Genomic DNA, 13,666 nt, shown 5'->3' with positions numbered 1-13,666 from the left:
CTTCGACTGAAATGTGCAGGAGCTCCATCGTGCATGAACCACATGTTGTGTCGTACTTGTAAAGGCACATGTTCTAGCAGCACAGGTAGAGTATCCCGTATGAAATCATGATAACGTGCTCCATTGAGCGTAGGTGGAAGAACATACTGACGAAACTAAAATGAGCTCTAACATGGAAATTAGACGTTTCCGGACACATGTCCACATAACATCTTTTCGTTATTTGTGTGTGGGGAATGTTTCCTGAATGTTTGGCCGTACCTTTTTGTAACACCCTGTAGACGTAGTTGGCTGTCAATGTAACTATGTTCCCATCGCAGGTACATAAATGATAAGAAATGGTTTCTCTGTGACACGTAAGAACGGCCACTACACTGCATTGGTGTTGTTCGTATTTAGTGTTGTTACAAGGCCTGATAGGGTGTATATGCGGCCTGAGCAGCGTCGGATGCTGAGTGATCACTGAAGGACACGGAGACGCCGTAAACTAGTGTGAGACACCGTTATCAGCACCTGATAGAGACTGAAAGGGCCTTCATTGTCGGGCTCCATTTGGTTGCCTTGTCAAATCAAGCATTATCAATACTTGTAGGTCCTTGGATGTGGCACTGGACCGATGGTGCACTGCATGGGAACTTCAGGACAGACGTATTCGTCGTCAGGGTTATGGTCAATCACGTCTGGCCACTATAAGAGAGAATTCTCGTATTGCACACTAACCACATTGCAACCGCTTCACAGTTGTGCCTGCCATCAAAGAAAAAGTAATAGCCTACCCGCAAAATTCTGTTCATCCAAGACCTGACGGGATACCAATTCGATTCTACACAGAGTACGCGAAAGAACTTGCCCCCCTTCTAACAGCCGTGTACCGCAAGTCTCTAGAGGAACGGAAGGTTCCAAATGAGTGGAAAAGAGCACAGGTAGTCCCAGTCTTCAAGAAGGGTCGTCGAGCAGATGCGGAAAACTATAGACCTGTATCTCTGACGTCGATCTGTTGTAGAATTTTAGAACATGTTTTTTGCTCGAGTACCATGTCGTTTTTGGAAACAGCGATAGTGTGAGACCCAACTCGCTTTATTTGTTCATGAGACCCAGAAAATATTAGATACAGGCTCCCAGGTAGATGCTATTTTTCTTGACTTCCGGAAGGCGTTCGATACAGTTCCGCACTGTCGCCTGATAAACAAAGTAAGAGCCTACGGAATATCAGACCAGCTGTGTGGCTGGATTGAAGAGTTTTTAGCAAACAGAACACAGCATGTTGCTATCAATGGAGAGGCGTCTATAGACGTTAAAGTAACCTCTGGCCTGCCACAGGGGAGTGTTATGGGACCATTGCTTTTCACAATATATATAAATGACCTAGTAGATAGTGTCGGAAGTCCCATGCGGCATTTCGCGGATGGTGCTGTAGTATACAGAGAAGTTGCAGCATTAGAAAATTGTAGCGAAATGCAGGAAGACCTGCAGCGGATAGGCACTTGGTGCAGGGAGTGACAACTGACCCTTAACATAGACAAATGTAATGTATTGCGAATACATAGAAAGAAGGATCCTTTATTGTATGAGTATATGATAGCGGAACAAACACTGGTAGCAGTTACTTCTGTAAAATATCTGGGAGTATGCGTGCGGAACGATTTGAAGTGGAATGATCATATAAAATTAATTGTTGGTAAGGCGGGTACCAGGTTGAGATTCATTGGGAGAGTCCTTAGAAAATGTAGTCCATCAACAAAGGAGGTGGCTTACAAAACACTCGTTCGACCTATACTTCAGTATTTCTCATCAGTGTGGGATCCGTACCAGATCGGGTTGACGGAGGAGATAGAGAAGATCCAAAGAAGAGCGGCGCGTTTCGTCACAGGGTTATTTGGTAACCGTGATAGCGTTACGGATATGTTTAACAAACTCAGGTGGCAGACTCTGCAAGAGAGGCGCTCTGCATCGCGATGTAGCTTGCTCGCCAGGTTTCGAGAGGGTGCGTTTCTGGATGAGGTATCGAATATATTGCTTCCCCCTACTTATACCTCACGAGGAGATCACGTATGTAAAATTAGAGAGATTAGAGCGCACACGGAGGCTTTCAGACAGTCGTTCTTCCCGCGAACCATACGCGACTGGAACAGGAAAGGGAGGTAATGAGAGTGGCACGTTAAGTGCCCTCCGCCACACACCGTTGGGTGGCTTGCGGAGTATAAATGTAGATGTAGATGTAGACCACTGGTGGCAGACTAGCAACAGCTGGATTAAGGACTTACCGTAGAGCCCATGCAGCCGGCCGGTGTGGCTGAGCGGTTCTAGGCGCTTCAGTCCGGAACCGAGCGACCGCTACGGTCGCAGGTTCGAATCCTGCCTCGGGTGTGGATGTGTGTGATGCCATTAGCTTAGTTAGGTTTAAGTAGTTCTAAGTTATAGGGGACTGATGAACTCAGATGTTGAGTTCCATAGTGCTTAGAGCCATTTGAACCATTTTAAGTCCATGCAGAATACCGTGGCCGGTTTATGCGCAGTCGGCAGGGCATGCGTGGGGGGAACGGTAGTGGTTGGGGCTCCTGGCAGACGCTGTAGGGGAGAAGCCGAGCGCTGGAGGGAAGTTCCGTTCTAAACTGCATCCTACACACACATTTTTTTTTGTAAATATTAAATGGAGCCCCTCCACGCTCACACATGCACGGTGACCTTAAAAAAAAAATTATCACCCTTGCTTCAGTTAGTATCTAAAAAGAATTCCGCTAAAACTGCAGCGATTTATTTTTACTTGGCTTGTTAACCATTTCTAACATTCAGAGAAGCGTCATCAGCGGAGAATTTTGAGTAAAACCTACACAGTTCTCTTATTGCCACGTTATAACTTGCTTCTTTTGCCAAATCACAGCAGAGTTACTCAGTTTCACCCTACTAACATGTTGTGCAGATCCGAATGGAGAGCAATCTTGAAACAGTGATTTATTAAGCTTATTAAGTGGGAAACTGAGGAACGGTAAAGTCAGTAGCTTATGACAAAGTACATCCTAGGAACAAAATAAACGTATAATGCCTGATGTCGTTCCAAAGCCCATAGTACTTCCTTACTCACCACCCCCTTAAAAATTATATTCTTTGATGGAAGAAGTTTGTAGTTACTGGTATAACACGTTAGCCTAATGAAGTTGTGCATAATAACGATATGCAAAATACTCTCCTCCTTCATTCGCCAAAATCTCATTTCGATATCTCAAACCGCTTATGAAACATGAGGAATGTTCCGGATATTTCACTCTGGCTTTATGACTGGCTCTGCGCGATCTCAAATGTGTGTGTTACATCAGATCAATTTTGTCCAGACTGGTGACAGATAGAGACATCCACCCAACTCTAAAAAAAATGGAGCCCTATTTTTCATTGCAAACTTTTTCGAATTTCGTGTAGTGCACCTGCATATAAATATCCCACTAACTATAACGACTAACAAAATGATGGGCACATCATAATGAATCTAACATACAAAGCTACAAATAAAGCAAAAATCAAAATTTTTTACCGAATAGTGTCTGTACAATCGTTTGAAAAAGATTTCAGGGCATGTACCTCGATTCTGTCATCGCGACCGACCGGAAGGTGGCAAAAACCTGCCGGCCACCCCTTCCGAACAAACGGATGAACTATCCCAGTGCTTTGGACGATAATTTGTCAGTGAGCATCGACCACCCCAGCCTGCGCGGACTCTACCATCTGTAGGCTGCCATTAAAACAGTGACAAACAGTTTCGTTTCGAGCGTTTCCATGACTGGGAAACAAGGACTGCTGAATTAAGGCATCACGTAGTGTTGCAGTGTTCACCGATGAATCACAGTTCTTCCCTACCGCGGATGTACGTCGTCGACTAATATGGCAGCAATGTGCGGAGAGGTCCGATTCTTCCAGTGTTTTGGAGAGCCACAATGGTGTTACTCTTTGCGCTCCAGAGTGGAGAGCCATCAGGTATAACTTAAGATCACGACTGGTAGTATTTGGGGGAACTATGACGGCACAACAGAAAGTTATGAACATCCTGTGAACTCTTGTGTTACCTCTCATGCGACAGTACTGACGTGTCATTTTTCAACTAGACAGTCCTCGTATCCTCGTCCACATACACACACACACACACACACACACACACAAACACACACACAGCATGCAAGATCCTCAGATCTGTCCCAAATAGATAATGTCTGGGGCCAGCTCCGTCCCAGAGCCAGTATCCATGCTATGAAGGACCACTTAAGAATGTTGTGGACCAGCTTGCTTCAGGAGACGACACAACGGCTTTATAATACCGTTCTCAACGGTATCGCCACATGCATCCAGGTCAGAAGGCTCTGAGCACTATGGGACTTAACATCTATGGTCATCAGTCCCCTAGAACGTAGAACTATTTAAACCTAACTAACCTAAGGACAGCACACAACACCCAGTCATCACGAGGCAGAGAAAATCCCTGACCCCGCCGGGAATCGAACCCGGGAACCCGGGCGTGGGAAGCGAGAACGCTACCGCACGACCCAGGTCAGAAGGGGCGCAACGTGATCCAGATAAAAGAATCCCTACTGCGAAGTTCTTTCTACATTTGTTTCGATATCGCAGTCACTGAAATAACTTCACATCCCTCTCAACCGGTGAAAGGGTCTTGTGCTTGTATACACCAATGAGCAAAAAGAGCAAATTTCGTTTCAGGTGTATCAATTCTTTCACATACTCTGACAAGAAAAGTGAAACACGGAGATAAGGGAAAGAAAAGAAACTTCAGCTGGTAAGATTATGCCAATACTATTATGGGACATGGAAGGTGTGGTAGCCGTTCACTCCAAGAGACGAAACCTCGTATGAACGGTGAGAACTATTGTGATGTGTTGCGAACTAAACTAAAATGTGCAATCAGATCCAAATGTAGCGGAAAACTGTGAAAAGGTGTCATGCTGCAGCACGATAGCCCTCAGCCACATTATGCCAAATGAGCGGTCGAAACAATAAAGGCGATGGCAATCTAATTGCTGGAACACCCGCCATAGACTCCAGACCTGGCTCCAAGTGATTTCCATATGTTTGGACCATTGAAGTAAGCACTCAGGGGAAGAAGATTTGCAACCGATGCAGAAGTCATTGATGCGGTGCAAAATTGGTTGGAGGTGCAACCTAAAAAATTTTGTCCGAGGGAATCAAAAAACTTCAGAAACGTTGGACAAGGTGCGTTGAGTTTCAGAGAGGTTATATAGAAATATAATGTATGTTTCAGCATTCTATCATTACAATAAATATTTCTTCACTTTTTGACTTTCCCTCGTTCAAGAAGATGTAGATGTTACTAGATGGAGAGAGGGCTGAGAAGTGCGTGCCCACGGGAGAGCTGACTGGCTAAGGAGCCTACGTTTTATCAGATTTCTGGAGTCAATCTTAATTCTCGAAATCTGCGAGGCATCGCGATCCCCTGTCGAGAGAAGTAGACGGGTTCAGTAGACCTAGATGAATAGTGTTACAGAACTCAGTCTTTCATAGTTGGGTTTTATAGTTTTAACGTAGGCTTGATTGATTTTTCCTTGGTTGCTTCTGTATAATAAAGACAGATCGACAGTGTAACTCTAAAAGTCAAATGTGTAGTGATTTAGGCGTTATTACTCGGTATCAGAATTACGAGATGTACCTGAGGGAACAGTTTGTCGAGCAAACTGACTAGGTGAGGTTTAATAAAGAGGGAGAATAAATCGTACTATTTCAGAGCAAACTGGAGCTGACAGATGGCTCACATTAAACTTAACTAAAACAAAGCTGAAAATTTATTTCATGGTTCGTTAACTGTAATGAAGAGATATTTTTCTCATTAGGGGAAAATCTAACGCAGTTACACAACATTCAACACGGAATCCCAGGTTGTTTCTCAAATATGATAATGATCTCCCATTTCATGCACGCCAAGGAGAACTGCTTCTTGTAGAGAACGTAAGAATCATAATCGATACCAACAGACGTACACCAAGAGACTAAATTCTAAACGATGAGTTTAAAACAATAATTAACTGTGTTTTTGCAAATGATATTTCTCTTAATTTTAAGAAGACCTAGCGTATTCCATTCCACATATCGAACTGTGCAATATCAATAATAAATTTAAACCATGAGATAGAGCGAGTAAGGAAGCAGAACTAAAAAACAGTTGAGCCTATTTATTGAGGAGAATTCAAAGAACACAAGAAAGGAAAACATTTTTGAGCTTCTTAAACAACTCTTTTCGTCCACTGTTGCAATGCGTGTCATTACGAACCTTGTATAGTGACATATTGGTAAGTTAACGTATTTTAGTTTTATATAGTAATGTCATTTGTAGTATTGGAGGGTAACTCATCTTGAAGAAAGAAAATCTTTTCGTGAAAGAGTGCCGTAAGAATAGCATGTAATGCTGATTCTCCATGATATTGCGGGCAACTTTTTAAGCGGTTAGTCATTTTAACTCGCGTATGTCATCACACTACATATTTATTGTCATGAAATTTATTGTAAATAATGCATTAGTGGGCAGAAGATTTAACGACAATACTAGAACAAAACCGACCATCATTTCTATTAATTAAAGTTGACTTTAGCTCAGAAAGGGATAAATAATGCTGCTACCACAATGTTTGATAACTTATCCAATTATATTGAATGGCTGACACACATCGAAGTTAAATTTGAAAGTAATCTGTGTTAGTGTTCCTTCTGGGAAACTCAACTTATTGCATAGAAATTTTTTATTTGGAAACTTGTAGCTTATTTTGTGTAAAAATATTATATACTTGTATTTGTCTTATTAATCTGAATATTGTTTTCGGTTAGGTGAATCCATTTGTAATAGGTCAGCATGGACCCATATTTAAGTACCAATCACTGAACATGTAGTCCACATTTCAGAGCAATATGTTTAATGGTTTTAGAAAAAAATGTTCCTTCTATTTGCTAAAATTAACATGGAGGAAATGGATCGTTCCGACTCCCCTTAATATTCTGTAAACTGTGTTGTTGCATGTCATTACATTATATACTATAAATGACCTCTGCAACAAGTAATTAACGTGCTCGAATATCTTAACCAGTCAACTGCCAGCAGCTGTTAATTATCCATAAAATATTGTGACAAGCAGCTTCATGTTAGTATACCTTAATTGTACCAGTTTCGAACGTAGACCACCATTGCTTTTATTGTGTCAACAGGAAAAACACTGAAATTACAAGGTTGCACCAATACTGTTACGGAATACAAAGGAGGGAGAGGTTGAACTCTAGGAAAGTATAAGAACGGCGGACCACCGATAACAGTGCACTGATTTCGCAAGACCCAGAAGGGACATTTCACAGGGCTTTGAGGTCGACAGTGCAGGTCCAACCTGGAGTGATGGCTCTGCTGTCGTCGCTGCTGTGCCTGGTGCTCGTGTTGGCCGCGTCGACCGCGCAGGAGGCGGAGGAGCCGCTCCAGTGGTGGCAGACGGGCATCATCTACCAGATCTACCCCAGGTCCTTCAGGGACAGCGACGGGGATGGCGTGGGTGATCTTAAAGGTGTGTCACGAGAACTAACTATCTGGCGGCGACAGCATTCTACGGAACAATCGGCTAAGAAGTAACACCATGCCTTGAATTATAATTATGTAGAATTCTCCGTCCGTTTTGTCAGTGTAACATCAAATGCGGACGCACAATTTATACCGCCTAACAAAAAGTGAACCATTCATTGGGGGAAGAGGAGACGTAATTAAGAAATTTCCTGGCAGATTGCCCGCATCTCGTGGTCGTGCGGTAGCGTTCTCGCTTCCCACGCCCGGGTTCCCGGGTTCGATTCCCGGCGGGGTCAGGGATTTTCTCTGCCTCGTGATGGCTGGGTGTTGTGTGCTGTCCTTAGGTTAGTTAGGTTTAAGTAGTTCTAAGTTCTAGGGGACTGATGACCGTAGCAGTTAAGTCACATAGTGCTCAGAGCCATTTGAACCATCCTGGCAGATTAAAACTGTCTGCCGGACAGAAACTCGAACTTGGAAACTTTGCCTTTTTCGGGCAAGTACTCTAGGCAAAGGTCCCGAGTTCTAGTCTCGGTCCGGCACACAGTTTTAATCTGCCAGGAAGTTTAATATCAGCGCACGCTCCGCTGCAGAGTGAAAATCTCATTCTGGAAACATCCCCCAGGATGTGGCTAAGCCATGTTCCCCCAATATCCTTTCTTTCAGGAGAGCTAGTTCTGCAAGTTTCGCAGTAGAGCTTCTGTAAAGTTTGGAAGGTAGGAGACGAGGTACTGGCAGAACTAAAGCTGTGAGGGCGGGGCGTGAGTCGTGCTTGGGTAGCTCAGTTGGTAGAGCACTTGCCCGCGAAAGGCTTCGAGTCTCGGTCCGGCACACAGTTTTAATCTACCAGGAAGTTCCATATCAGCGCACACTCCGCTACAGAGTGAAAATCTCATTCTGGAGACGTAATTAAGTTAAATTTAATTTGTTAAATCAGTGAAATTTGCAAAGTACTCGGAACGATGACCCAACACCAGAATGACGTTGTAGTCCCTCTGACATAACTGCATGCGTGTTTCGGGTGGCAATGGTGTCATATAGCCATTGTATTTTGTCCTGAGTCAAGCGAGCCTCTGTTGTAATTATTCCTTGAAATCATATTTACTGGCACTGGGACAGAGTTAACGTCCGAAATGGTCACCTACTTGTTCTGGCGGGGACATATCTGAGAATCTTGCTGGCCGCAAGGTTATCTCAACATCACGCAGACATTTAATAGACACATCTTTCATGTGCGGAGCATTGTCCTGTTGAAAAATGGCACCACGATACTAGCGCATGAGGGGTAACACATGAGAACGCCCGATGTCCGTGAAGTACCGTTGTGCCGTCAAAGTTCCCTCAACCACCACCGCCCGAGACCTGAATTCATTCCTGATGGCACCAGGATTAACACCACTGTGGCTCTCCAAAACATTGTTCGGAATGCACCTGTATGCAGAACGCCGCTATACTAGCCGTCCATGATCAACCGGCGTATTGCAGAACCGCTATGCGTCTATGAACACAACGCGACACCATTCATCAGTAGCGTATGCGTCCCGATCATGGTACCACTCAAGATACAGCCGTTTGTGTCGGGGTGTTAACGACAGCTATGCATGTGACTTAATTATTTAGACCGGCTACTATTAGTGTCCGAACAATGGTCCAGGACGACTCAGAATGTCGCAGGTAGTCCGTTACTTATTCTCGGATGGCAGGCACAGACGTGAAGTTACATAACTGACTATTACGTAAACATCAAATCGGGTCTCCTGGGTGCTTCACTTCTTTTGCTAGCTTAAGAGTCGTCAGGCACATTTTCACCGACGCTTTGGCCGATATTTACAGTTCCGTTTTTGTAGATGGAATCGGCCCAGACAAATGCTACACATCACATGTTTCATCCGACGTCCAGTGACAGCGGAAAACTCCGCTTTGTTTCACGTTACAACGAAATCCCCATTCGATAGAGCGGTTTCAAATTAGTCTAGCATGATATTAGATTTAGCGATGCGTAATGTAAAAGCTGAAGAATAAGCAGTATCCCAGCAGCGACCGAGCAGCGCTGCTACGTGGCGGTAAGACAATGCGATGCAGGAACAAGTTGGTCAAGGACTGTTGCTGGACGGGGTCAGGGATTTTCTCTGCCTCGTGATGGCTGGGTGTTGTGTGATGTCCTTAGATTAGTTAGGTTTAAGTAGTTCTAAGTTCTAGGGGACTGATGACCATAGATGTTAAGTCCCATAGTGCTCAGAGTCAAAACCAACTGCTGCTGGATTACCAGATATTCTTCGTGTTTCACAGTCCCTTTTAATAAGTACTGTGAAGAAAATATCGCACTAGACTAATCTGGGACAGCTTTGACGAATAGGTACGTGAAATTTCTCTTGAAAAATATTTTTGTTTGTAACGGGAGACCAACCAACGCTTTCCGTTGACACCGGGAGACGCATTAAAGATGTGGTCGACAGTGCTTATTTGGAATGACTCCAGACACACATTAAAAAACGAAATTGCAAATATCTGCGGAAACACAGGAGAAAATACACCTGATGATGCTTATGAGAGACACCTGGTATACAGGGTGAGGAGAAATTAGCGCACTCAGACTTCGCAGCGCGATTCCTCACATACTAGCAACGCAAAAATCTCTGTCACAAAATTTCGTCCTTCGCCTCTTTCGGACAGTAAATGGACTTTAAAGATTGGCAATCTGTCTACACTGTAATGACATGTACGGTAACTACCTTTGTCAGCAGGCAGAGCAGCGCTTTGTAGTTGGTGCGGTGGACAGCGTTTTGGATTAGCATGCTCGACGTCGAGGGTTCGATTCGGGTTTGAGGCGTACTTGCTTTTCTTTGCTAAATGTAGTCTGCGTGGTACGGTACCTGGCGTTTTAATCATCATACAGCGATCACAGTAGGTCTTATACAAAACATTTGCTGTTGCGTACTACGAACACAGGGAAGGAATTATAATAGCTTTTATTGCTCAGCTTTTATGGAAGCCTTTTGCATGTCGTGGACAAGAATTTCGTACCACTGCATCTACTAGATTCCAAACCTGTTTTCTGTGCGCCCTCCCCCAAATGGTCCCATCGAAATTATTTGCAACGAATGTTGCTAGCTATACTGGTGACGAAAAGTAATGGACCCGAGCGTGGCAACAATAATAGTGTTAACTGATGGGAACATTAGGGGAGAGCACACGCAAAACAAGTTTGAAATCAAGTAGATGCAGTGGCGCAAAGCAATACGCGTGCACGAAGTGTAAAAGGCATCATTAAAAGCTGACGACTGAAAACGATTGTACTTTCATTAGGAGTACTTAAATGCAAATGTTTTGCAGCGGACCCTATGTAATAACAGTATGACGGTTAAAACACAAGGTACAGTACCACTCAGACTAATTTCAGCAAATAAATACAAATAACCCTCAACCCAGAGTCAAACCCTCGACTTCCTGTCACCTGCACAGTTTACACAGAACTCCTGCCGTACGTTGACAGAGTTTGTAAATGTACATTTGATTACAGTGTTGCCAGATTGCAAATATGTAACGTCCATTCACTGCCCGAAATACACTATGTCACCAAATTATCCGAACACCTGGCTGAAATTGACTTACAAGTTCGTGGCTACCTCCATCGGTAATGATGGAATTCCGTATGGTGTTGGCCCACCCTTAGCCTCGATGACAGCTTCCACTCTCCCAGGCATACTTTCAGTCAGGTGCTGAAAGGCTTCTAGGGGAATGGCAGCCCGTTTTTCACGGAGTGCTGCACTGAGGAGAAGTATCGATGTCGGTCGGTGACGCCTGGCACGAAGTTGGCGTTCCGAAACATCCCACGGGTGTTCTATAGGATTCAGGTCAGGACTATGTGCAGGCCAGTCCATTACAGGAATGTCTTTGTCGTGTAACCACTCCGCCACAGGCCGTGAATTATGAACAGGTGCTCGATTATGTTGAAAGATGCAATCACCATCTCCGAATTGCTCTTCAACAGTGGGAAGCAAAAAGATGCTTCAAACATCAGTGTAGTCTTATGCCGTCATAGTGGTACGCAAAACAACAAGTGGTGCAAGCCTCGCAAAACACGACCACACCAAAACACCACCGCCTCCAATTTCACTGTTGGCACTACACACTCTGGCATATGACGTTCACCGGGTATTCGTCTTACCCTGCTATCGCATCGCCACGTTATATATCGTGATTCGTCACTCCACACAACGTTTTTTCACTGCTAAATCGTTCAATATTTGCGCTCCTTACACTAACTGAGGCGTCGTTTGGCATTTACCTGCGTGATATGTGGCTTATGAACAGGCGCTCCACCATGAAATCGAAGTTTTCTCACCTCCCGCCTGTCATAGTACTTGCAGCGAATCCTGATGCAGTTTCGAATTCCTATGTAATGGTCTGGACAGATGTCTGCCTATTACACACTACGACCCTCTTCAACTGTCGGCGGTCTCTGTCAGTCAACAGACGAGGTCGGCCTGTACGCTTTTGTGCTGTACGTGTCCCTTCACGTTTCTACTTCACTATCACATCGGAAACAGTGGACCTAGGGATGTTTAGGAGTGCGGAAATCACGGGTGCAGACCTATGACACAAGTGAAACGCAATCACCTGGCCACTTTCAAAGGCCATGAGTTCCGCGGGTCGCCCCATCCTGCTCTCTCACGTTGTCTGATGATTGCTGAGGTCGCTGATACGCAGTACCTGGCAGTAGGTGGCAGCACAATGCAACTAATATGAAAAACGTATGTTTTTGTGGGTGAGTGGACTGCTGTAGCCGGTTGTGGGGTTGTTTACCACTGAGGGCTACGGCGGGGACGAAGCCTCTCCGTCGTTTCTAGGTCCACGGTTCTATACAATACAATACAATAGATAGGCCGAGAATTTTGTTGGCAAGAATAACGGGATGACAGTTTTGAATACCATATGTTATCAGTACTACAAAAATTATAAATGATAAAATTTTCTGAGCTCTCCTAAGAAAGTGCCGGTAAAATGGCCATTTCTCTACACTTTTTGGCGACGCAGCAGTCGCAAATCTCAAATATCAATAATAAAAAACTCTTATAATCGTTCGTGACCTCAGACTTTGGGGCGTGGCTTACGTTAGACGAGAAGGGAAATCTAATAACGTAGACATATGAGCTGAGCGAAAAGTTTACTGCCGTGTTACACTTATGATGAGAGGAGTATGGCGTTAGGCTGGAAATGCCTTCGTTGCTGTGGGTGGTTTCAGGTCACGAATATACCACAGCTGAGTCTCGCTATTGTCCTTACTTTGTTTCTGAAGTAGCTCCATTTTTCCATCTTCCGTATCCTGGTTGGATACAGAAGACATTAAGGTAGCTTCGAGGTTGCAGTACGGGAAGTGGCTGTTAAAATCCGGAAGTATCGCAAATAACGTATTTTTGTTATTGTGTGCAGACAGTATAGTAGAAAGGATACATGGTTAAGATTATAAGTGATTTGGATGTATACTCTATGTGGAATGTTGTTACACGTCTGGCAGTTACGGACTAAGTGGAACTGAGCTTGGATGACGCACACCATTACATCATTCCATACTGCTTCAGTCCTATGCCAGGGTTAATCAATCGCAGTGCCTGTCGACTGGTGGCGGGCTAACATCTCTGCAACCTGCGACTAGGTATTTCAGTGAGAGAGAAATCTGCAGATTGTGCTGGTCAACAGCCGAACACACGCTGTATCGAGATAGGACAGAACAGCGCGGGCAATATCAGAATCACCACCTGAAGAGAAGGCCTCGGCGCACGTTACGTCACGCACAGCGGTCCAGCCTTGGCGAGGCGCTGCGTCGACAGATTCGAGGCGCACGATATTCAGTCTTTCTCAAACGATTTTACAGAATCCACTCGGAAAAAGGAAATTAATTTCTACGTTTCCTGTAGCTTCATATATTAGCTTCATGGAGAAGTGACCATCGTTTCGTTAACGGTCATAGTTATTGTGAAGTTTCACGTAGAGGTGACAAAGCCGAAAACGCAGCAATGAAAAATAATGGTAATTATGAATTTCCATTTGGTGCGTATTTCACCATATGTTGCTGTCATGAAATGTAACTAACTTCTTGAATTTTTCTTTAAACTTGGG

The 13,666-nt window shown here is 44.3% G+C and overlaps 1 protein-coding gene across 1 annotated transcript in view; it reads left to right on the top strand.

The window, feature by feature from the left end:
• Positions 1-13,666, top strand: part of LOC124799212 — a 333,002-nt gene that overhangs the window by 256,624 nt on the left and 62,712 nt on the right. The window contains exon 24 of the mRNA XM_047262783.1: positions 7,376-7,553. Within this exon, the coding sequence (XP_047118739.1) occupies positions 7,376-7,553 (178 nt within the window). The remainder of the gene's footprint in view (positions 1-7,375; positions 7,554-13,666) is intronic.

Source organism: Schistocerca piceifrons, chromosome 1 (genome assembly GCF_021461385.2).
Source record: "Schistocerca piceifrons isolate TAMUIC-IGC-003096 chromosome 1, iqSchPice1.1, whole genome shotgun sequence".
Lineage (NCBI taxonomy): Eukaryota > Metazoa > Arthropoda > Insecta > Orthoptera > Acrididae > Schistocerca > Schistocerca piceifrons.
This window is presented reverse-complemented; position numbering and strand designations above follow the sequence as displayed.